Source organism: Monopterus albus, unplaced genomic scaffold (assembly GCF_001952655.1).
Source record: "Monopterus albus unplaced genomic scaffold, M_albus_1.0 scaffold309.1, whole genome shotgun sequence".
NCBI classification, from domain to species: Eukaryota; Metazoa; Chordata; class Actinopteri; order Synbranchiformes; family Synbranchidae; genus Monopterus; species Monopterus albus.
In genome coordinates, this window is record NW_018128189.1 from 103191 (window position 1) to 127216 (window position 24026).

At 45.4% G+C, this 24026-nt stretch overlaps 1 protein-coding gene across 1 annotated transcript in view; it reads right to left on the minus strand.

The window, feature by feature from the left end:
* The window catches only part of LOC109973877 (serine/threonine-protein phosphatase 2B catalytic subunit alpha isoform-like), a 63130-nt gene continuing 39104 nt past the window's right edge, over positions 1–24026 (minus strand). Inside the window, exons 5-16 of the mRNA XM_020623731.1 lie at positions 23809–23843; positions 23481–23626; positions 22712–22851; positions 19483–19560; positions 18561–18655; positions 11116–11241; positions 10453–10524; positions 8039–8123; positions 6956–7053; positions 5098–5127; positions 2135–2272; positions 1–86 (exon numbers count right to left, since the gene is read on the minus strand). Of these exons, the coding sequence (XP_020479387.1) occupies positions 1–86; positions 2135–2272; positions 5098–5127; positions 6956–7053; positions 8039–8123; positions 10453–10524; positions 11116–11241; positions 18561–18655; positions 19483–19560; positions 22712–22851; positions 23481–23626; positions 23809–23843 (1129 nt within the window). The remainder of the gene's footprint in view (positions 87–2134; positions 2273–5097; positions 5128–6955; positions 7054–8038; positions 8124–10452; positions 10525–11115; positions 11242–18560; positions 18656–19482; positions 19561–22711; positions 22852–23480; positions 23627–23808; positions 23844–24026) is intronic.

Consider the following 24026-nt stretch of genomic DNA (forward strand, 5'->3'; position numbering starts at 1 on the left):
TTACACCTCGTTAACAGCTCGAGCACCGGCCTGAACCACGGGCCTGTCTTTTACTGCTCGCAGCAGAATGAGCAGCCTCTCCAACTCTGTAGGGCAACATAGGACCAGAACTGTTTGTGGTAAATATGAATGTAGTGTAAGTACTGGTGGTTCAGCTACGTCTCACTCCTCTGACGTCCCACATTATCCCTCTAAGGCCACAGAGCCGAGCTCCTGCTTTATGGGAGGTCCACTTAACAGGAAGTCAGTTTACTTCCTTTGAGCTGAGCATTGTTTGATTTCAGTTGAAGAGACCAAAAGAAGACGTGAGAAACCAGGGACAAGAAATACAGTCTGCCTCAGTATATTTATTTGTGAGGACAACTACTACAGACTGCACTGGCAGGCTGGAATAATTTGAAACAAGCCATAACAGAACATAAACATGTTCCAATCCACACTTTCTGTTTGTATAAGGGGGAAGTCTCCTGTGTACACAGGTATTCTTGCACAATCTTGGCTCTGTTTTCAGACTTTAATCAAAGAAGTCACCAAGGCTGATGAGGAGGAAACACCTTTGCTGCAAAGCTGCCAAGGAGCAGTTTCCTATATAGATTCGTGGCAGCAGCGTTTGTCAGTTGAGAGAAACTCAACACGGATTCACTGCCAGAAACCGAACTCGCCGCACGCTCGCTCACACACGCACGCGAGAAAAAGGCTGAAGTTGAAATTCATGCACATTTTTATTGAACAGTTATATAAAATACTTTTCATAGTTGCAAGTGCATGCCTCATCTGCCAACAGTTCTGAAGTTAAATTACAAAAGCAAGGCTTCATGTCGTGTAGTGAATTACTTGGGCACTTAAGCAGTTCTTAAAAAAGATCAAAGTATTTTTTGTTTCATTTTAAAGTACTGAGCAATATCAAACCCGTAACTGATATACAAAGCAGAGATCCAAATAATAATCATAATCAAATTACACTTTCTGTGGCACATTTACAAAACAGAACAAAACCGATTTACCTGTTATATGACACAAACAGCTAGTCATGCATTTTTGAGTTCCACATGTAACCACACACCTCACAACAACTGTCAAACATGCTTAATTGGACTGTGTGCACTTACAAGCACAAGTTAAAAATAGGATTTCTCATCCATCTTAGATCAGTAAATGCTTCAATTACAAAAGAAGTCGAAGGCATAGAGCATCATGGTGCTAAATTGAAAGTATGCAAGGTATACGTTTCCAGTATATGTTCACTAAAGCGCAGTATATTTCAAAACAGGCCTCCACAGCCAAGGTATTCAGATTTTCTAGTTCCTTTGTTTGATTTTTTATAAAACATGCATAGGCAGACACTTTATTGTATTCTTTTGTTGTTGTTTTACACAATATAGGTTCTCTATTTTTACTTTGTTCGCAATACTTAGAAAGAGAAAAATTAATACTCAGTTCCAGCAAGCCACGATAAATCTACCCCCCCCCCCTTCCAAAAGAGACAAAAAATAGACATGTCTGCAAATGATAGATAGTTAAATTCCAGTTATGAAACTCAAGAAAATAGGTATTCATTACCGAGTTATTTAGCCATTATACAGAAAAATCAGGTCAAAGCACACACCAAAAGAACCTGAGGTAAGCAGAATATGTACAAAACCATAAAACGTTCCGTTATTTGGCATTTCGACAACATTGCAACATTCTTTTTAAGACTGCCTAATTCGGTTTAGAGCTATTTTAAAAGAGTAGCAAAAAAAAGTTAACAATAAATAGTCCTTATTTAGTTTGTACACCCTTATATGTTAAAAACATCGTCTCATGTTCTGTCCTTTTAGTGCTGTCTTTTTGTAAACGTACAATAGTTAGTAAGAAGTGACGCGACTTTCCGTTTCGGTGTGAATGAGCAAGGCTCTTCGGAGACAAAAGAAAACTGGTGGCCTCTCTGTTTCTCTCTGACAGACTGGTGTGCGGCGACATCAGGCCCGGTAGCGGCCTGACCGCTCAGAAATGTGAACCGGCAATAACTTAGCGGATTGGACTAGGAACTAAGATTATGAAGGCATATCCAAAGACTAGCATGTGAGATGTCCCCCCAGTGTGAGCCATTGATGCCTCCCCCCGACACACTCCAACACTCTTAACCCTTTGCCCCTTTTCAGCGGTGGCGGGCCGTGCTGAAGCTGGGGGCGGGGCGGCCCCGTCAGCCGCATCCTTTCGTTGATACGGTCCAGACCCTTGGCCTCCTCGAAGCTGGTGATCTTGTGCTGGGGCGAGAAGCCTTTGATGGCTGTTGAGATGCAAGGAGAAGGGGAGACGGGAATGAATCAGGAGCGACTGAGAAGGGACAGATGAAACAGTGAGAAGAATGGGGCCACTCTCGCTCACACTCAGCCACACGTCACCAGATCTGTCTCGGCTCTGGCTGATCTCGGATCATAGGCAGGTGTTGTAACAAAAACAGCAAATCATCCATGAAAAATGAGTGAGAAGCCTGAACATCCTACCAGCACCTCTACAGCTCACTAAACAGGTTATCTCTTTGTTTTTTAATCAAAAACAAAGTGTAAATTTCTCACCAAATTATCTGTAACTTTGTGATTTTTCTAAAAATGTGGCCTGGCAGTGAGCAGAGACTAGCTGTAACACTTCTCTGGATGTTAGCTAGGCCGAGCTAACGAGCCGCTGACTGTGGCCTTACACTGGATGAACACATGAGTGGAGTCCATCCTCAACAAGGAGGTGGATGAGCACATCTCCCCAAACTGTTCCTTCAGCTCAACGTGACAACTAAGTCTTCACACGGCTGTTTAAACGTGTCGTGTTTGTAGGGGACAGCAGCATATACTGGTACTGAATGGTGGCTCAACAACAAACAAAATTAATAGAGATAACTCATTTTTATGAAATGACAACACCATTTATCAGAGCTTCAGAATTAAAGATAACTCATTTTTATGAAATGACAAACAACACCATTTATCAGAGCTTCAGAATAACGTGACTGGACACACAAAAGGATTCAGTGATCCTTCTAAATCTACAAAGGGCGCTGCTGGCATCAGGGTCAACAGGTTCTCGCTGTGCCATCGATCCGTGCTGGACTCGGCGTCTGTGACAATCTGGGACCATGTAATGGTCGTCCTGCGCTGGCAGCTTACAAATATTAGACACATTAATTACAAATGACAAATTTAAAGTGCGGCACGTTCCAGAGCACCCGAGGACCCCGAACGTCCAGCTCACCCCGTCACGTCACAGGGAAGAAGGGGATGATCAAAAGAACGAGGGGAGTCAAAACAAGACAAAAACAGCAGCGTGGAGCTCACGGAGACATTCACTTCCACAGAAAGGGAGCACACGAGACCGAGCTCACGTACAGAGACGCCACAGAGGTACTGGGTGCTAACCACTTGTCTCGTCTGCTTGGAGCATGCAGCAATTCAAGGTTTCGCTGGAGGTTATGAGGGGTGGGGGTCACAACACCGTTTAGACTAAAAGGCCTGAACAGTGGAGTTTGTTCACTTCCACTTTGAATAAAACCATTTCTTTATTCAGTTCAGTGAAATATGAAGTGTTCCAGCGAGGAGCCGTTCCCATATTCACACCAGCCCAGTTCAACTACGACAGGCTGCGCTACCTCCACCGTTCATACAGACTGGGGGTCTTGATGGGAATCAAACTACGATTACAAAGACCCTTCACTAGAATGGGGGGGGGGGCGGCTTCGTTTTAGAGGACAAACTGGGGCATGATGGGTAGTTGTGTTGCTGCATAGCACAGGTCAGACACAGGTTATTAGCAGCGCACAGGAAAGAACACGACACAGCAGGGCCACAGAGGATCCACATGGAGAGAGAAGCAGAGAAGGGTCTCGACACTACAACGGACTGTCCTCTGTGGGGCTCGAGAGGAAGTACTGGACACGTTCAATGTAAATAGCAGCTGGCAAACTACTATTTAGCTCGCAGTTGAGGTTGTTCTTGCGCCAAAGCAGATGTTAATAATTATTTTATGGAGAATCCAATTTGGATTTCAAGGCCTCCTGTGGGGCGTTTGGCTCCTCCAATTCAGATCCAACTCTAAGGAAAACTACGTGCTCGTTAAATTCAGAGAACTGCAACAACAATGCACAACTGCTTCAGTGGTTTCAAAGGGGAAATCCCATTAGAGGCTTTCATAGCAAGACTTCACTGGACTGTGTGAGGGCAGAGCAGGGGGGACGCTCGGTCAGAAGGCAGGAGATGAATCACAGCTATGACCTTTCTCTCACAGATGTCATACTGCTTCTAGAGCGCTGAACCTGTCTCTATTCTCCTCCATCTACAAAGCAACATTCTAGATACTATAGTCCAGCCAGTGCTCGATCTATACTGTAGATATGTGAGAATTTAAAACAATCAAAGCACCACATGATATTTTGGAAGGACGTGTTCAGCCCTCCGGTAGAGTTCAGAGACTCGTGGAGTCAATGCCACGGTGCACTGAAGCCGTTCTGGTGGCCCGACACCGTATTGGAGACATTTATTGTCGGGTTCTTTTTTCATTTGTCGCTACAGCCAAATCTCTGGGCCAGGCTGACTCAGCCAGCGTCTCGTCGGAGCTGCCAGAACACCTGATGATACCCATGTATTTACACCTCCCACAGTACGTGAGTGTGAATTTGCATTTCCTCAAGTACAACCTGCTAACCTGGATTATCTCAGGTTTCTGTGAAAGATGCATCAACGGCAATATTTACACATCAGACATGAGAAGTAGAACTGGGCTGGTATTACAGTCTGAACCAGTAGAGATACAGGAGCAGCGTTCTCCAGGACATGCTCGTTTTGCTGGTCACTAAGAAACCCCACACGAGGCGTCTGCTTTGCTCTCACTCATATTCACAGGGTGCCCTCTGCAATGAAATCTGTGCTATGAAATCCATTCCCCTTTAAAACACATGTGACCACAGGATACCCTAGTTACTTACTTCTTTCCTGTTAATACTGTGCCACATTTTGTTAGCCCAAACACCCAACACACTATCAAGCACCAGCGAGATGGATGAAAACCCAGCGGAGCCCTGTCTATTGCCATGAAAAGCAACAGAAGAGGGCAGCCAGACCCATTTACCTTCGTCAGCCTCAATAGCTTCAATAGTAGCTGAAGAGAAGAAGAGGGGGGTTGCAAAACGAATGAGAGAAGTGAGCAGAGGAGTTCATTTTGTCCCAGGAACAAGTCAATGAGTAGCAATGGCAGCCAGTGCCAACAACAAAGGTTAACATCAAATCCATAGTTTATGACAAAGGACACATGGATGTTAGTAAGGGGGGGGGATGAGCCTTAGCTTTATGACGAGTTCTAGATCTGTAAAGGGAAAGTGACAGTTTGTGGCAGCAAACAACCTCGCAGAGATGACCGCACCTTTGAACAGGTCTGACAGAGAAGCCAGAAAACATGAACAGTGCAGGGACGAACACTGAGCAAATACAACGAGATCTAGCTGGAGATACAGAGGTTCCTCACTGTTATGCAAATAAGAGCACACATGGAAACAGGGAAAAGGTCTGACTGCGGGGTCCATGGAGCGGCGCTGCTGTTGTGTTGTGTGCAGTGAGAAGCAGCAACTGTTGATATGAAATATCAAAGTGCTGGTGTGCTTCTGCGAAGTGTGAGGAGAAGAACACCACTGTTTTAACCACTTACCATGATTTTAGAGTCATCCCTGAGATCAGAAATAAACACGACGTATAGATCAGTCCTACACAGACAGGGATGAGGCAGCACAGTAACGGCTACACACTGGTGAAGTATGAGGATGAGAAATGATGCAACAAAGGCACAGAACTGACAGAATGGTGACGGAGTCAACACGACAGCAGAAGCACGCTGGCCTCGACTTGGAGGAGGCAGCCATGTGATTCTACCGGCGTTGCAACAGGAATCTCTACTCCATTATACACATCCTGTAACTGGTACCTGTTCACACAACTCTCTCTGTTCACTAAATGTTACCTGTGTGTGCTTTAATACAGAGGTAAGAAGTGGCACTTTAATGTGAAAGCTGTTGGATTACGTGCCATTTCTGTGTGCAGACTAGCATCATGTGCCTCCTGCGAGGTGCTAGCTGAGGTTTTGTGAGAACTGTGAGAGGAGAGGGATGTTGTCTGGATTTGTGCTTTAGTCTGTGAATGAAAAGGCAGACAGTGGCGATGGCCTGTTCATTCACAGCCAGGTGTGTCAAGTCCCAATTCATCCTTTGAGTCACAGAGTCCCGTCGGAGCGCTGCTGAGACCCACACCTAGTGCTTGAATTTGTAAAAATCAGAAGTCCAAGGCAATTTGAAGTGTTTGTAAAGAAAGCCTCGACCTCCCTGCTGCAGCAGCTTGTAAACTTCGTAAGGCGGAGAGGGCGAACTGAACTCTAAACTCATCTCACAGAGACAAAGTTGAAAAACACGGAATACTTGCACAACCAATTATACCTGCAGTTTCTAGGGAGAAAAGAGAAAGAAAAAGATACAGGTAATATTGGAGATTAAACCAGAGGAACACAGGGAGAGACGGGGATGGGATGACAGGGCAGTAATGGAGAGAAACATCTGAGAAGGAACAAAGAACATCTGCAGAAAGTGTTTCACATTGTCTGGGCAGGGGGGACTTGATACTACTCTGTAATACAGTCATGCTGAAAGACAACTACACAGTGCAGCTGTTATTGCTTTGCAGTATTTAAACACACAGACTACAGAGGACACTGACTGATGCTGCCAGAAACATGCAACTACACCTGCACTATCACTTTGAGGCAGCTTGTAATTCCAGGACCGTCACTGAGGGAAAAGAGAAGACGTCTGTGCATGCAGTATTCCCTAAACACTGAGCTAGCACTTTACTCAGGGTACTGCTGTGTATGTAGAATCTGTGAGCATGAGAGAATCTGCTCTGGGGGCCATCGCTGGGGGTGTCAGGATACTCGGTGACAGTCTTACCATTCTGCAGCTTCTCTTTGCCACCGGACAGCACTCCGCTTGGTAGCATGCCTGTGGGGGTCAGTCCCTTCAGCGTCAGCACGCTCTCACTCTCCTCTCTGAAATATCAACGCAGAACGAGTCACGTCATTTACTGTGCATCACTCGGAAAACATTCTGAAATGTGTGTTCTGGACATTCTTACAATTGCTAAAACACAGTCATGTCAGATGCAGAACACACTTGGGTGCAGATCGTTTAAATGCTCATCCAGTAGACACAGAACAACACGAGTGTCATTTGAAGCTGATGGATCCAAGTGCCACAGGTAGCTCTGCTGTTGGTCTCCAGCTACTTCGGAGGGAAACATCTGGCTCTTTAGCTGCTAACTGCTTCATTATGTTCATCAGCTAGTCGCCAACTCTTTTCTACCCTCTGGTGGGGAGCAGACAGTGTACAGCAGATTCATCAGCACTGAACAGAGCTGCCCTCTACGAGCAGAGCTGATAAGAACGGTGCCAGTGAATCAGAACAGTTTAACGGTAATAACACACTCCTCAGAGCTACTGAGACAAGCCGTACCAAATGCAGCCTCCAGTCTGAAGCTAGTGTTAGCTGACTAATGTGTCAGTCCAATAGAACGCTCTGGTTACTGCTGATGTGACACAAAGATCCAGTTCCTCCCAGATTAAAACCATATTAATTTAACACAAAGGTAAAATCCTGACCATGCTAGGTGGCTAATGCTACCCCCCAAAAAAAAAAATCTGTTAGCTTTAGATGCTAACATGTCCAGGAGGAAGAAGGCCACATCTGGATCCAGTCCGAGTCCTCTGGCTGCTTTTAACCCTCTCCATGTCAAACAGCCAAACCCATGTTAACCCTGGTTGTTGCTCTTTCTTTGTCCCACTCTCTCTGTGCTAAAGACGCCACCTCTTCACTCTGACAGCTGCTGGTTCAGACTTTTAGCTGCCCAGAGCTCCTCCATGGCAGTTTGACATGACTGCTGGCGGTTTATCAGACAATGTGCAAAATGTTAGATAATTCACCATTTAGGTAACAGGACAATGGTCAAACACAGCTGAGGTCTTCATGGTTGCATACCTGAGCACAGAGAACACCCTGGCCATCTTGCCAATAGCACGGATCTTATTGCGGATGACCTCCTTACGGGCGGAAGCTGTGGCACCTGAAAGGATCATACAGAGTATGACTTGCATGTATAAAACCACGTTCTGTGGAAGTGTCATCTACACTGCTGTGCCTGCAGGACTTTGTCTTTAAAAACTCCAAGTGCCTTTTTTAAAATACTATAAAATTCATGGAGCATGTTTGCTGGACTATTAGTTTTCTGCAGAAGTGCATCAGAAGAACACGATGCAAACACAATGTGGTTATTGAAGCTGAAATTCAGATTATAGAAAATTGTCTGAATCCATTCACACATCACAACTGAGTAATACTTAGCAGTCATGCCACCTGTACCATTCAACTTTAACTCCTACATATCATTCACCCCTGTTAAATCTTCTTGCATCAGCTATAAATGTGCTGCTGGCTGCTCAACATGTCTGATGAGCACATGCTGTATTAATGTGCCTGTGCTGTGTTTTGGTTGTGGAGACAAACAGGATTTTCCTGAGCTGGAAAACAAGACTTTGTTTAAAGAGACTCTTCTGCAGAATAACAGTTTCAAGGCCCCAGGGAGCCAGCTTGGAAAACGCACAGGTATGAAGGATGGAAATGAAGCTGATATGTGGTGGAAAGGAAAGAGCTGATTGTCTGATGGCTTAGTCAAAAGTCTTCCTCTCATCCTCAACTGAAAAATCTTTATTACATAACCCTGTGCCCAGAGGATCAATCCCCCCCCCTTTCTTTTTTCCAGCACGTACATGCAAAAGCATTCATTCGGCTAATGAGAATGACCTTCCTCAAAATATTGTTTTGTCATTATGTCAGATTTGGCCTTTGTTGGAGCACGAGCATGTAACTCTACCACTACTGACACATTTTTAATTACCACACTTAATAACGAGCAGCAGTAAGACCCAGTAGACGTGTTAGAGGGTGCGTTTAACAGTGACGTTAGTGGACATACTTCTGAAATGCAGAGAGCAAGCACTGGACCAAGGTCTGCCTCTATCTACCTCTGCACACACCAGGGTTACTAATGTTTGTACCTTTTTTGGGGGGATATATAAGCTGTCCTTCTCATGAAACACCCCCAGAAGAGAAGACAAAAGAAAGGACAGAGAGATCAGTGGATGGCTGCAGAATGAAAAAGGAGGCGGCAGGAGAGGAGGCACACGGCGAAATAAGAGGCAAGAAACAACAACAAGTGGAAAGACAGTGATGCCTTGAACACAAAATTCTGGAAAACAAAAAAAAGAGAGATTAGATGAGGTAACATCACAGCATGAGAGAGAGAGACAGAGATATGTGAAAAGTAGTGAAGTTTGAAATCTCAACGTAATATAACTGGAAACAGCAGCAGATAAAGAACAGGCCAACAAGGATTATCAGAGATTGTAAGGGCACAGGAGAGGAAATCATGAGTGAGACAGACAACGCAAATGTCAACATGGTGACAAGTAAGAAAATCTATATGAGTGGAGATGCAAAACTGAAACAGAACCGAGCTTCAGAGACGGCACAAAGCGAAGGTGAGAGCAGGGACGTGTGAAAATAAGAGGATCGGCTGAAAACACAGAGAATGAGTCGGTGGAAAATGATCTGTGAAGGCGTGTGTGGTGCACGAGTACATTCATGTACTGTTAAATCTGAAATAACAATTTATCTGCAATAGACTCCTAAGAAAGCAGATGTTACTACACCACTCATACACATCTGGACCCTTTCCACTTGTCCTGCTTCATACACTACCTCCGTATATACCCTGATCACCCATTGGCCGATCACCTGAATGAGCCGTCAGCAGTTAAATGTCTTAAAAAGAGTCAGATGTCGCTGAAATCTGGCGACATCCTGACACTCCACCCAGCTGGGTGCTGTTTACACAGTCCAACCGTGTGCATCAGTAAACACAATGAGAGAGGAGGCGGCGGAAGCACCGATGAGAACATTTCCTGTCAGGCAGACGGAAACCGCCCATGTCATTGTAGATAAGCTGTAAACCAGGATCAAACAGAGGAGTCCAACTGGCCGCTATTATGTGACTATATGAAGCATGAATACTGTTTGACAAACTGTCGGGCAACAGTGTTTAAAGTAGTTTCACACTTTTACATTGTGATGATTTTAGACTTTTGGATTTTCTAGCGGGTTATATCTAAAGGAAGTCTGATGAAGGCAGTGGCTGCGTCACGTGTCTGGAAAGTTTCTCCGCTGACGAATACACTGAAGAATGTTTAAACATTTAATATATTTAAATAGCTCTGTTCTGACATAACATGCAAAAAGAGTGCGAGATTCTGAGTGTGTGTGTGTTTCCTGTTAGCAGATTACTCCCTCTGGTGGCGATAAGGCAAACTGCAGTGTCGTCTGTGATCTGTGTTTACCGTCCAGCTCCTCGTCGGTCGTCAGCTCATCGTTGGAGCAGATGCTCAGTACGTTCACTAGCATCTCAGTCACTGCAAAACAAAAAAAGGAAATAAGAAATATACAGAGAAATGTGTTCTACGACATATTTTACTTTATGTGTTGTTTAATATACCACTTCATGAGTAACCTTGTGTCTGGGTCACGAGGTCATGTGGTGCTCAGCGACTCTGACACACACACCCAGTCAGCATCGTCCCTGCTAGGAGAGGTCATTTTTAAGGAATGGCCATTTTTCACTGACTTCTACTTTTTGTTGATTTGACCTGTACAGACCTTTGAACCAGCATTTTGTCACTTCTCATGCGTCATGAATGTTGTGTAATAAGTGTTGCATTTATGAACTACGTAGTGAGGCAACACATCAGGACCGCACACAGATGAAGCAAATAGTGCTGATTATTTTGAAAAGATGGTGCAGGTCAAGGTCTCAGGCGACAGAGACAAAGTCCTCATAGTCAGTCATGCAGGTGCAAAGACCTGAGTGAGCTTGTAAAGTTTGACTGAGGAAACTGGATGTTCATTACAACACATTTGTCAAAACTGCATGCACTTGATGTTCTCATTTCAGTGTATATTAAATCCTAATCACTCTGAGACTGAACAGTATATGTGTAGCTCACCCTTCTCGCCGACGAAGGGCAGGGACCAGGTGAAAACGTCCATGAAGTTGGGCAGCCAGTAAGGGTGAGGAGAGCAGTTGAATTGCCGGATGTTCATCACGTTGTTTTCGTACTTCAGCACTGCCGCTGGGGTGGGGAGAGTGACAAGGAAGGTGGCTATGAAAATGTGCACGGATGTGTAAAGATGTATATATACTCCAGTTTTTATTGACATGTCCATTGCAGACTCCCACAGGTTTAAAAAAAGCCACCAAAAACTAAAGATGTATGTAAACGACATGTTTCAGGGACCTGGTAACAGGTTGACTGCAGCAGTGGATGAAGCCTTAAAAACATGTGTCCCAACTTCTGTTGATGACTTACAACAACAGCTTCTCTCTGTACAAAGGCAGTGTTGAGAAAGACTGTTACCCTCTGAAATATCGTTTGGAAAAAGGCCATTAACAAAGTCAGAGCTTTTCAGGGTTTCATCCTGTGGCAGGAGAACGAGCCACAAACTCCTCCAGGCTGTGGAGAAGGAGGGAACATGTGATGGAACGGCGCCACCGTGTCCAGACTGAAAGCAAAGCAACCTACAACACATTTGAGGGAATTTCTGTAGCAGTGCCGTCTGCCCCAGCAATGTTTGATTTCAGTCATAGAGAGCACGAAAGGCGTGTGCGGCTGTTGGATTACACTGATAACTACTGGAAACATGGAGGCACGATCTAAACCTTTTGTAGCAGTGGATGATGAACTGGTCCCTGAAAAGATGAACAGGACAGAAAAACAATCGTTTAAACAACACAAAGTTCCTGTGATGTCTCTGTGAACATCCACGTGTCATGACAGTGACACTGAGCAACAAAACTACTTTGATCTAAAGTATAAATGATGCAAATCACGACGCCTCTCTGTTCCTCCTGTAAAGCCTCAGACGGTACGCAGTGCTGGGAGGTCTCAGGTTTAGACTCCGTGCTTCAACACACCGCCTGCATCCTGGTCCCAGCCACCACTCGGCCTACAAATACTGTATGTTCCCAGTACGCTCCCTTTCAGTCCGTCAGCTGGCAGAGTCCTCTACCCAACAAGAAACAAGGCTGGTTAGAAGGGTCGCTTTGGAAACGAAAGCCTTGTTAGGTTATTAAACCATTCCCAAACGGGCTGAAACATTTCTTCTCGAAGTGTTAAACACAACAACAACGCTGTATTAATGATTCGTGAGCTACAGGAGCTGTCCTGATTGCTACACAGCTCCATTTGGCTTTCAAAAATTAGTTAAAACAGTGTAAAGTGATCAAGACTGTTGTCAACACCCAGAATGAAGCCTGGATAGAATTCAAGCTGTTATCAGATGCTGTCAGTCAACCTCTGGTGGTGACAGTGAATCAAAGACTCCAGTATGAAACTACCCACACAAACAATTGTCAGTCTCTCACTCTGACAGACACACTAAGACACAAGCAGAGCTGCTAATGGAGATGTGCAAATTAGGGCTAACAAATGAAATTAAGGTATCCAGCATCTGGCAGGGCAAAAAAAAAAAAAAATCAATCCCCATCCTCTTCTGGAACGTTTCCTCTGTCTATTGATTACAGCTCCCAGTTAGTAATCCGTGTCTGCCAGTTACAGGACTGGATACAGAAGTACCAGGCTCAGCGTCTTTGTGGCTGAACACTTTTCATTAGGAAAAGGAAAAGCGTCAACTCCTGGCGAGTAGGGGAGAAGGGAGGAGAGACAGGACGCTCAGGTAGCGACGGTCCAAGCTTGACCACTGTATGTAGCGTTTGATTTAATGGACAGATGAGCAGGTGCTGTCAATCGTCTCATTAACTCCTGGTGAGAACATGAATATCTCCAGAAATTTCCAACTGTTCCTACTGCTCTGTGTACAATTAGTTAGTAAAATGAGTTCCATCAGAATAAAGCACATACAGGCATAAAATATTCAGAACTCGGGATGTGAACGAAGTAGTTCTCATTCTCTTCAGTGTCATTTTCACGTCTCTGTGCACTGCTGACATAGAAACCGCCTGCCAAACACAGACCACGCCAGGCACCATGTGACCTCAATGTGAGAAAACATGAGAGCCACCAAACAAATATATCCATGCTATATATAGACACGAGGCCGGTCTGCTGGTCCAGACCTAGGGAAAGCAGACACTGCACCTGGGTCACCATGGGGGACTTTCCTGCCTCAGGACTAGCAAGTCATTGAGCCTGGCATCACCAGCAGCTTGGCTGCACCAAAAATGGGGTGAGAACCATCCTGATATGCTGGGATTTGCCTCTGTGAGGAATCAATGAGGCCTGGTAATGCATGTAGAGTAGTGCAGTAACTATGCAGTCAAAGTGGTCCCTGAAGTACTGCAAAGCATTATATTCCACTGCCAGCACCTCTTTATCCTCAGCAGCACAAATGAACTTAGACACATCCTCCAACACAAACAGAGCAACGTCCTGCAGGGGAACGTCCATATACTGTACAGTTAATATGACACGGTTATCAACATCAGCAAACACCACTACCCAGCCCAGTCAGAGAAGCACAGTATAGGCCTGACACACTCGGCTCAGACGGGGCTCTGGGTGTTTATGTGTGTGCGTTGGCATGCATTAAAGCACGCATGGGCAGGCGTCGCATAAACATCACACACTGCATAAACATCGTCCAGGCACTTGACTGAAAGCAGCCATGAAAGCCCGGAGGGAAGGAGGCAGAGCGGGGGAGGAGATCAGCTCCCCCTGCCATTACTCCTTCAAATCGGATTCCCTTTAAAGGAACAGAGACGCCCAACAACCTCCCCTGCACCAAGCCGACCTGCTCGTCGAGCTCTGGGTGCGAGCAGGCCGAGGGCCTCTCTCTATTTTAGGACACTGCATTAAACAAACATACGAGGGTGACAGGAGCTGCACTTTACTTCGCTATAATCACAACACTCATTAGTACAAATGCACAGTTACGTGCCAAGTCACTTCTCATGCAGCAGCAGCAGCGCACTGCCCTTGTGGCACACAGCTGTGACTCCTGTGCTCGACTCTACAGGGCTAAATTTAACACCACATAACAGCCGCTAGATGTCTCTGCTGCTCTGACGCTGGTGAACCAAGTAGCTGAGGCCAAGGCCTGCTGCCACGGTAACACAGATCCCACAAGGTGCCGCCCGCTCGTTAAATATTCATAAGGGAGTGCCTGGGGTCGGTTTCCCTGGTAACGAGGACTGTTAAATCTACTTTGAGAACAGGGGGCGATTCCCAGCGTCCTGGCCTGGGGTTCAGACCAGTGCACTATGATCAGCGCTCTGCTTCCATCTGATGCCAGGCATGTGTGGACCTCCGGGATTAAATGCGTGTTCACTGTCAGCTGATAAATTAATGAGACTATTTGCAGTAGCAGAGAAAACAGCAACCCCCTTCATTCATGTTCAGTGTGTACATAAACAGGGCTGGGAGTCGAGTCTCAGTTCTGAATTGCACCTGGTTTCTTAATTATTAAACTGGCATGCAAAAGGTCGACCTATTGTGCGCTGATACTTACTCATGCATCAATATGATTCGACAATGTGATAAACCGGAGCCATGAGTGTGGATAGTTTTCACAACAGACGAAGAGCAGATGTCTGTCTAAAATGACAACTCATTTACTGCAGCATGCTATAAAAATGCAGTACAGATGTCCACACTCTCTTCTAACGTCCAATATTCTAAAACAGTACTGAACTGCATGACCACATGTGACCTTTTCGCCTGAAAAACCCCGTCATCTGTCATAAAAGACTGTTTGTTCTTTTGCATTCTGAAGAAAAAAAAAAAAAAACCTCAACTTCCACTTCACTCCAGCTTCATGGAAGAGGCTTTTGATTTGTTCAAACCAGTAACAGCACTTGATTTCAAATTAAAAGCTTTCTTCTGCAACTTTCAACCACATCTCATGGTCTTCTTCACTGGGTGGAGGAAGCCCTGGAGTTCAAATTATTATTGGAAGACAAAATAGTAGTTTTTCCTGGAGCTTTCAGCTGCATTTCAGAGTTTGCTCAGATGTTGAGGACACAGCTCCATACAAAGTACTTTTCTAGGTTTTCCTCCTCAAAACAAAAAGATGGGAAAGGGGGCCGTGAATAAGCAGGACTGGAATGACCACTAAAAACATCTCAGCCCCACACGGACACTGCTGCTGTGATCATATACTCTAACGAGGCTTAGATCGCAGTTGGTTTGGAAGGAGAAGAGCTTGATAACATTATGTTCATTTTTCTTGCTTGATGCTTGAAATGTTCGCTAACTTGTTTACAGAAAACTGAAGGGAAGCCCAGTAATGACCAGAGTGGTAACAGATGGGCGGGCATCTGCGGCCAGGGATACTCTTCTTGCTGGCACTTGTGACGAGGGGGAAAAATTAACTCCCTGCTGCGCTGGCGTCATCGCTGCTTCAGCTTCCATCCTGCTATTTATTCCAGCGGTGCGGCCAGGAGCCAATCGCGCCCTCCCTCCTCTACTACCCACCAGTCAGCACCGGAGGGCGGAAAGGAAATGGACAAGAAGTGACTCCCGTCCAATTTGACCTGTCTCTCAAGTTTCCACTGGCCACTAAACCTTTTCAGTTTCCACCGGATTATGAGACAATAACAGAAGAAATAAATGAGACGCTCACATGGCTGTGTGAGGTTTAACAGCTGAGCGAAGGATTGAACCTCGACATTCCTGACCATCTCTGGGTAAAATACAACACTGACAGTGTTGGCAGCATCACTGCCATTTAGCTCTTATTCCATCCAAGCCATTAGGATTCAGTGGCTGGCTCTCAGGACCAGTCAATAATGATGCAGCAAAAACGTTCCATTAATACCAAACTGTAAGCAATCTCCACAATGTGGAAGCGTCAACAACACCCCGCCTCCTCTCCCTCTCCGTTTCCTCTGCAGTCACTTCAGGTCTCAAACAGCAAATGCTCAAACAGGGAAAACCTCCAGATCACCTCTGCTGTGTTTTCTCTGAACACAGGCTGATTTCACTGAGAAGTGCGGGGGTCAGAGGTGCGACGGACAGCTGGTCAGCGCCTGACTCCTATGGGTGAGGCCGGGCTTTATAGAATTACACCCTGAGAATTATTCACATGTTGATTATCCTGACTCAGGGACATGCTCGATTTACTTCTAGCGAAGACTTCCTCCTCCTCTCTGATGGGAGGTGCCCCTCTCGTTCTCCCCCCGGAGGTAGAGGTCTCGTTGGTTAATCTGGCCCACTCACAGCACTAGATCGATGGGACCTGCTGAGGCCTCCTCCTACCCTTTCAGATTTATGTGCCCACTCGATTGGCCATCAATCATCGGACATGCTCAGTGGGCCCCGAGCTCCCACAAGACGCTAAGAGCAGAGCAATTCATTACGGAGGCTTTGGTTGTAGCAGTGAACCCCACCCACATGATTGATTAGAAGAGCATCAACAGGACTGGCTAGCAGTGCCTTTTCCATGGAATTATGTAACTGTGGGGAGAAACACATAAAGTCGAGGCAAGTAAATGCTTGAAAAAGTGAACTGGGAACCAATTACATAATCACGACATACTACAGCTTTAAGAGATCTCTGGCCAGACCATCAGCTTGATTATTTGGTTGGTTTTCCTCTGCTATTACATTTCTGGTATAAGCCAAAGCTCCAGTCACGTCGAGACAGATTTAGCTGGAGAGAGAAGTGCGTCTCATTTTCAAGTAGACAGTGAGTGATGATAGAAATAAAGCATAGGTATTCTTGCTAGGTAAGATGTATCTGTGCACCTAAATGACATCCGTTCTAAAAACAAACACAGGAATGTTTTTCTTTCTGATACCCACACTCGCTCTGGGGAGACATTTTATCAACTAAAGGTCAGACGAGGGCGCAGACCAAATCATCTTCTGTCTGTTTCGCACCGAGCTCGACAAGTGCAAATGATTTGCCAGGCAATTGGCTGCCAAAACTAAAAACATTGAACACCTGACAACACTTTGTTTGTATCGTGTTGTGTCGACTGTGAGCTCTAGGAAGATTAGTTGGCACTGAGCAAACAGGGTCCTAATAATAAACACTGCTGCACTGTTTCTCCACTCTCCTTATTGTCCAGGGGAGGAGTTAAGGAAAAGAGCAAACAGATGTAACCTATTCCTAAAGAAAACACACCTGCTAATGGGCCAAAACGAAACAGCTGGACAGCCCTCGCTCCCTCCCGTAACGTCCTCACACTTGCAGCAAAAAGCTCTGTGGTGGCATTTCATCACGGGAGGAACTGCAAAACACAGCATGCGCCAGCACCACCAGCACCACCATCACCACCATCACTCTCTTCCCATTTCCATTTCCTGTTGCCTGCCCACTTCCGCCCCCACAGCCACAGCAGCTACTCTCTGTGCTCTAGGGGAAAGTGCTGAGGCACAGCACAAGGGCGAGCCCGTCTTGTTGCATGGGCACCACAGCAAAGCAGGTGCCAAGTGGACCAGCACTGGGCCACTTCATTTCACTCCAGCCGCCGACTTGACTGGGCCACACCAGCGTCACAGCGTCGGTCAGTGCATCAGTACGAAGCTGCTCTGTGCTATGGGGCAGAGTGGTTCTCCACTGGAATACTGATGAGCTGCCTACACTGTTTAAGTGTGATGAATGCAGTGATGCCAACAGCGTTAAAATGTAAGCCTCATAAAACCCTTTCAATATCATCTTCAAAGAGGAAATAAACAGGACCTGAAGGGAAAGGAAAGGAAAGAACGCACCTTCATCAGCATCAGAGCAGACGTGCCAGTGTTAGCCAAAAGGCTACTTTTTGTCGACATCGGCCTGCTCTACATCCTTTTAATAAAAGACAAGATTTTGATTCAATGTTCCTTTAAGCTCTTTCGGACATGGAGCTGTGTAGCAGCTGCTTTTTTTTGGCGTTCAGACTTGAGAGCTGCTGTGGCATGGTTGCTCATTGTGAGGATGAACTATGAGTGGCTGAAAATATAAAACCATGGACATAAACAAGAGACTAATGCAGAGTCGAACATGTAGCAAGACCCAGGCATTGTGTTCAAGAGTATGTGGACTAAACCAGAAGGCAATTTTCATGGCAGCAGCAAGATATAGGTGTTACTAATAACATTAACGAAGGCTCCATTCTATTGAAGTGTCCCAGAGAATCATGTCGACTGGCATAAACAACACCGGGGCCCTGGAACTCTTAAATTGAATGGAGCCCTTCATAATGTCACTGATTGCATCTGAACTTTTCCTGCTATCATCTCAAAATAAAATAAAATAGAGCAAAAGCATTTGGGGAGGGCCCAGTAGTGTCATGACGCTCTGCACAGATCCGAGGCCGACAGTGAACCTCCAACCTGGAACCACCTGTCTGTAAGTGTGATGTTGCCCTGAGGCAGCTCGTAAATATGACACTGGAGTATTCATGTTACAAGCCCCTGAAAACTGATAACGATATGTTCCCTCTCCGTACCTTTGTTGTTGTAGACATCTAGGTAGTTGGGTGCTGAGAAGATGGTGATAAGGGATGGGAAGCCAGTGGTCTGACTCTTTCTGTACATGCGATATCTGGTGAAATGGCCAAAGGGGAAGCAGGGATTAGTAAACATTAAAACATTTGAGTGGATTACTCACTGGTGCTCAACCCGCAGGATATAATTAGCCTCCACAGTGTTCATGGCGTCTTGTTTTCACTGTGACTGTGTGTTTGTCTTGTAAAATGACCCACCAGCGGGGAGGGAGGACGACACAGTCTGTGTAATAGGCTGAAACCAGCCAGTCTACTGATGTCCCATCAAATGTCTGTGCTGTGTTTGCTGCACCTCGCCTTGTAGAAACTACTTGGAGATTATAAAAACGGTACCAGTAGCTAAAGAAATTAAACTCTAACATTATAACATGTGTGGTCTGTAGCGCCTTGGGCCCCTAAACTGAACTGAGACCTGGCGAGGTGTCCCATGTGACCATGGCGTGGGAGTGCGGTGCCTCTCACTGTCTTCACCTTGCTTAGAGGCTGACACATCCACCCACCTGCCTGTTTCAAACACGCTTCAAAGAGGCTTTCTAGTGACTTTGTTAGAAATCCAAGGTGCGCTGTTACTTCTTGTTGTGCCCAAATCACTCCTGAAGAGGGGAAAAGCACCGGTGGGTCTGACTGTGCCAGTGGAAAAACTTTTTATACAGAGTTCTTAACAAGATGTGCGTGAACTATCACAGCACATCCGTGGACCTCACTCCTGCTGGATTACCACCACTTAACTCAGAGCTCAGACTGCACCGGCCCTGCTCCCTAGACAGGTGTGAACGAACCCCCAGAGCACCTGGGAACCTTTTCATTTAATACCCCGGGCTGTGCGACAGTGTGATGGGAACAGACGAAATGCCACAACACTCACCCAGCATCCTGCGCTTCATGGGCCCGGATGATAGATAATAAGTTATTGTGTTGTAGAAAGTCACAGACTGCAGGGTAGCTGTTGAATAAAGCAACAAACATTTGGGTTACTCATACACCAAGAAAAAACCCAGTAAGATCAAGAAGAGCAATCAATAGAAAAAAACTATACAAGTCATGGGTATTATTGATCGTTCACAGGGAAACGGTGGATATACAACACTGAGTTCAAGCTAAATTTGTTCTAAAACCAACTGTGGCTCATAAAGAGGAACAGTATACCGCTTTGAAAGGTTGGCTGTAAGTGAAGGCTTTCATATCAACTTGAGCTTCTACCTGAAATTTAATGCAGGCTCTTTATGAGCGAAGGTATGATGAATCACAATCTAATTTAACAGCCCCGTATAGATCACTTATAAACAGGCTCTCGTGTTGTACGAGCGGCAGGTGTGATCCTTCTCAAACAGTGCATTTTATTTTAGAATGAAACAAGTATGACATTCACAGCAGACGTTTTCCAGGAAGAAAGCCATTTCTTTCTGGGGTGAGGGTTAGACTGTGTGTTATGGTCACGCTGATCTCGTCAGGCCTCACAGCCAACTAGCAAACTATAGCAAAACTTTAGAGTTTTCCATTTTACAGCCTTCCATCCTCCAGCACCAGTTTCCACTGGAAATAATGGAAAAGGCACAAGACAAACCCCTGCCAAACAGTATTTATTTAGCAGAAAACGTCACTATTAAACATTTCCATGCCCGTGGTACCTCTGAGAGGCTCCTGTCACCCATGTGACTGAAACCCACATAGATGTCAGGAATTATGTTACGCAATGAGCAGAGTGAGCGACAGCTCACCATGAATAAGTGACACCATGTGAACATCTCGGTGAATGTGGGAGGATTCTTCAATAACGACGGACTAAAGTCAATCTAAGATGTTGTCTGATTAGCCTAACAGTCACTTTACAGCTTTAGCAGCGATGGAGGTAAAGTTCTAGGTCATTTCACTGTCACCGTAGGTAAATCAGTAATCAATTTTCTACTTCGTTCAAAGGAAAAGCAGACATTAAAAGCACATAAACAACTTTGAGATATCAGTAAAGTAGGTGCTTGTTGAAAACAGGTTCACCTCAATGTCCGCACACAGTCAGAGCACAACAATGAACAACACCCACATGCTGCAATCAGAAGCAGTCTATACAACCTGGCTGTCAATGTTACAGCACTGAGATCTGGTTTGAGTCAGGACCTGCTGCACCATCAAACCAGCTGGTTTTTAAATTTGCCTTTTGGACATGACTGCTGCTCTACAATCACAACACACTGCTGAGGTTTTATGATAACCGTGCAAAGCTGTTGTGCTGTTTCAGTCCTGTTTGATCCAGGAGTACACTATTACAGTATGGCAGCTTTATTAATGTGAAGTCCTTTGGGGCAGGCTTGGAATAAAGGGTTATATAAGTTAATTAGCTTTAATTTGACTAGCTTGTTTGTGTATGGGGGTTTATCAGACACCACGCTGGGTGTAGAGGTAAATCATTTTGACATCAATTCTGTGAAAGTCTATTATGGGAGGCTGAAATTGAAGGACAGTTTATTAACAGTCACAGCGAGCGTGGACCTGAGAACGCAAATAAACATCTGTTAGGGCGGATTTAAAAAAGGAGGGAGCGGTTACCGAGAGGGAACGAGGTCGGCAAAGACTTCTCTCTTTTCTTTAGTGGGAAGAAGAAATTAGGAATAAATGTTTCATTTCTCACTTGATTTCCTGCAGCAGATGTAGATACGTACAGTGGCATATGGAGCCATTTGGTAGACAAGATACATTTCAGCCTGGTTTGTTTTTTGGCACTTTACATTTCGAGTTTAGGAGCATGTTCCATCTGTCCAACAACAGGAGACAGATGTTAATGAGCTCCTCGGACGACACGAGGAGTCACCAGAAACCGTTTCACTGTGCGCAGCCCAAGCGACATTTTGCATCTTTACTATGATAACATTTAAAAGTGGACAAACATGTGAGTGGAGGCTAAAATGAAAACAGTCAGTCTGTGTGATTCCATGCCTGTGAAAGTTTTATGGAAATAAAAACCAGTTTCTGCAAGACAGATGCAACAGAGAAGCTGTTGAGGAACGGCTCTCTCTCAGTCTGGCTTCAACTGTCTCATAAATCCCGAATGCCAGTGCGAGTCCAATTAGAGACCATCTCCTGGGCAGACGAAGTGGAGCACACTGATGGAAACAAGACCCCTGAGGAGCTTTGACCAAATGGCAGAAGGTTAGCCAGGATACTGGCACAGCACAAACACGTGAAATCAGTCACGTACTTTGTTCAGCTCTGATCGGAGACCTGCAGTGTAATGGCTCACATCAACCTACAACAGATATAAACACCATCAGGCCAAATATGCCCACACAAATCCACAACAGCAGCGCTGGAGTTCATTCTAAGCATTAAAATACTATTAAGTCAGTCGTTATGAAACACCTGCTATTAAAAACAAAGAAATCCAGGAGGAGGAGGTGCACGTGAAGAGCCTCAGGACCACGCTGGGGCCGCGCGAGCATCGCTCAGGCCATAATGAGCAGAGGGAGCACCAAACGCACTTAGAGGCAGGACTGTGCCTCATGGTAATGTGCCACTTCATTACATGTTGTGACAGTGCGAGTTGTCTGCTGCGAGCATTTCCTCTTGTTCGGTTAGCCAGCTCAGTCGAAGGTAATGCGGGTTACATAAATACCAGTGGCATAATAGTGGAGGAGACCTTGGGACTGCACTGCCGCACGCTCTTACAACTACTGGTCTCCTCCTCACAGCTGAGGAGCCGCAGGGGAACGAAGAGAGGTGGAAATCTGGCAGGAGGGTTCGCTGATCAATCATCCCTCAGACAAGATGATGGCTACTTTCCCCTCACTGCGCGATGATTACCTGTCCTGATGTTCAAATACTGCATCTTGGAAAATGTTTAACCACAGACAGTAAAGCCAAAACTAATCAGCACAAGATTTATTCTCCTCAAACTACTGAAAGCACCAAAACACTGGCTTTCTGAAATACAATCTGATCAAATCTAAAAGCTTTGGTTTAATATGGAAACTGCCATTTTGATCGAACGCTGCATTGTGCTGAATGAAAGCCATTACTTAGGCTGTTATCTGAAACCCTCAAAAAGATCACTAATGAAATTAAAGCCATGTGATTCATCTACTTGAGAGCGACAACACACTCACCTGTAGAAGTAGGAACATCCTCGCACTGTGTTGTGTGTGAAATGCTCTTGGCTCTTCTCATTCCCAAAGTCTTCCAGGGGGTCAGACCACAGCAGATCACACATCGGTCCATACGCTGGGGGCTCCTTGAATCTGTCTAGCTGTGGAGGAAAATGCAAGGAGACCTGTCAGCATGACTGGAAAAACTGCACGTGAAGCGTAGATACTGCTTCCGCCTGCTGCATCCTAATTGAGCCGTGACTCCGGCTTGTTTGCTGAAGCGATATAAATCCTCATTTGAGGATGATGTGTCAAAGACTGTGCTCATCTTTCAGTACCTCGAAGGCTTTTCTGGCCAGACAGGAACATATAAATGACTCTGCTGTCAGCCAAGCATGGCCCTGCCTCCAACAAAAGCTCGTGGATTACTGGACGAGTAGCATGATGGACACCTCAATAGAGCAAATTCTATTATGCACGGCCTCTGACTGCAGCCACCAAATCCATTTGGAATTACTCAATTAGTTTGAAAGCAGGATCTGACTCTTCAACATTTTTTAAGCAGAGGGAGGATCAGACCGGTGCTAACAATCCCCTGTGTCCAAGTGCTGAGCGCTGTCTGAGACACGTGGGAGAATCACTTCATGCACCACAAGCAGGGCTGTTGTTTTCACAGCACATTATGCTAAAACAGTGTTTTCCTCATTAAAAGGGAAAAAGCAAGTGCAACTTTTTAATACATGGTCTGTTTTTAAAGCTATTAACCTTATAAAAACAAACATAAACATACTTTCCTGATGTCGTCAAGATTTGTGATTTCTGGAGAAAGTCCTCCGTGTACACACAGGAACTGCTGGTTCATAAGTGCGGCCAGAGGAAGACAGTCGAAGGCGTCCATACATGCGTCATACACCCTCTCTGAATACTTAATTCTACCTGTCATGGGGGAAAGAGAGCACACCAAGTCAAACAACACTGCTCTCACACACTGGGGCTGTGTACTAATGTAGGAAGGAAATGTTTTGTAAAGTGCCAAAAACCCTCCCATACACATTTTAAAAACAACACAATTCCACAGCACTGCTGTGTTTTCTTCCCTCACTCTGTCCGAGTCCAACAGAAATAGCTCTGATATGTGTAAATATCAGGAAGGACAAAGCTCTGACTAGACCCTGGACCAGGCCAGAGGGCAGTTTAAAGTGAGCGTTTGAGGTCAATGGCTGAGTAGGATGCATAATAAACAGCTTTTAGAAAGAAGCACTCAGTTCTCCTTCCACTCTGCACTGCACCTCACAGACTTAGATCAAAGGTAAAACAGAATGAACTGTAAAAGCAT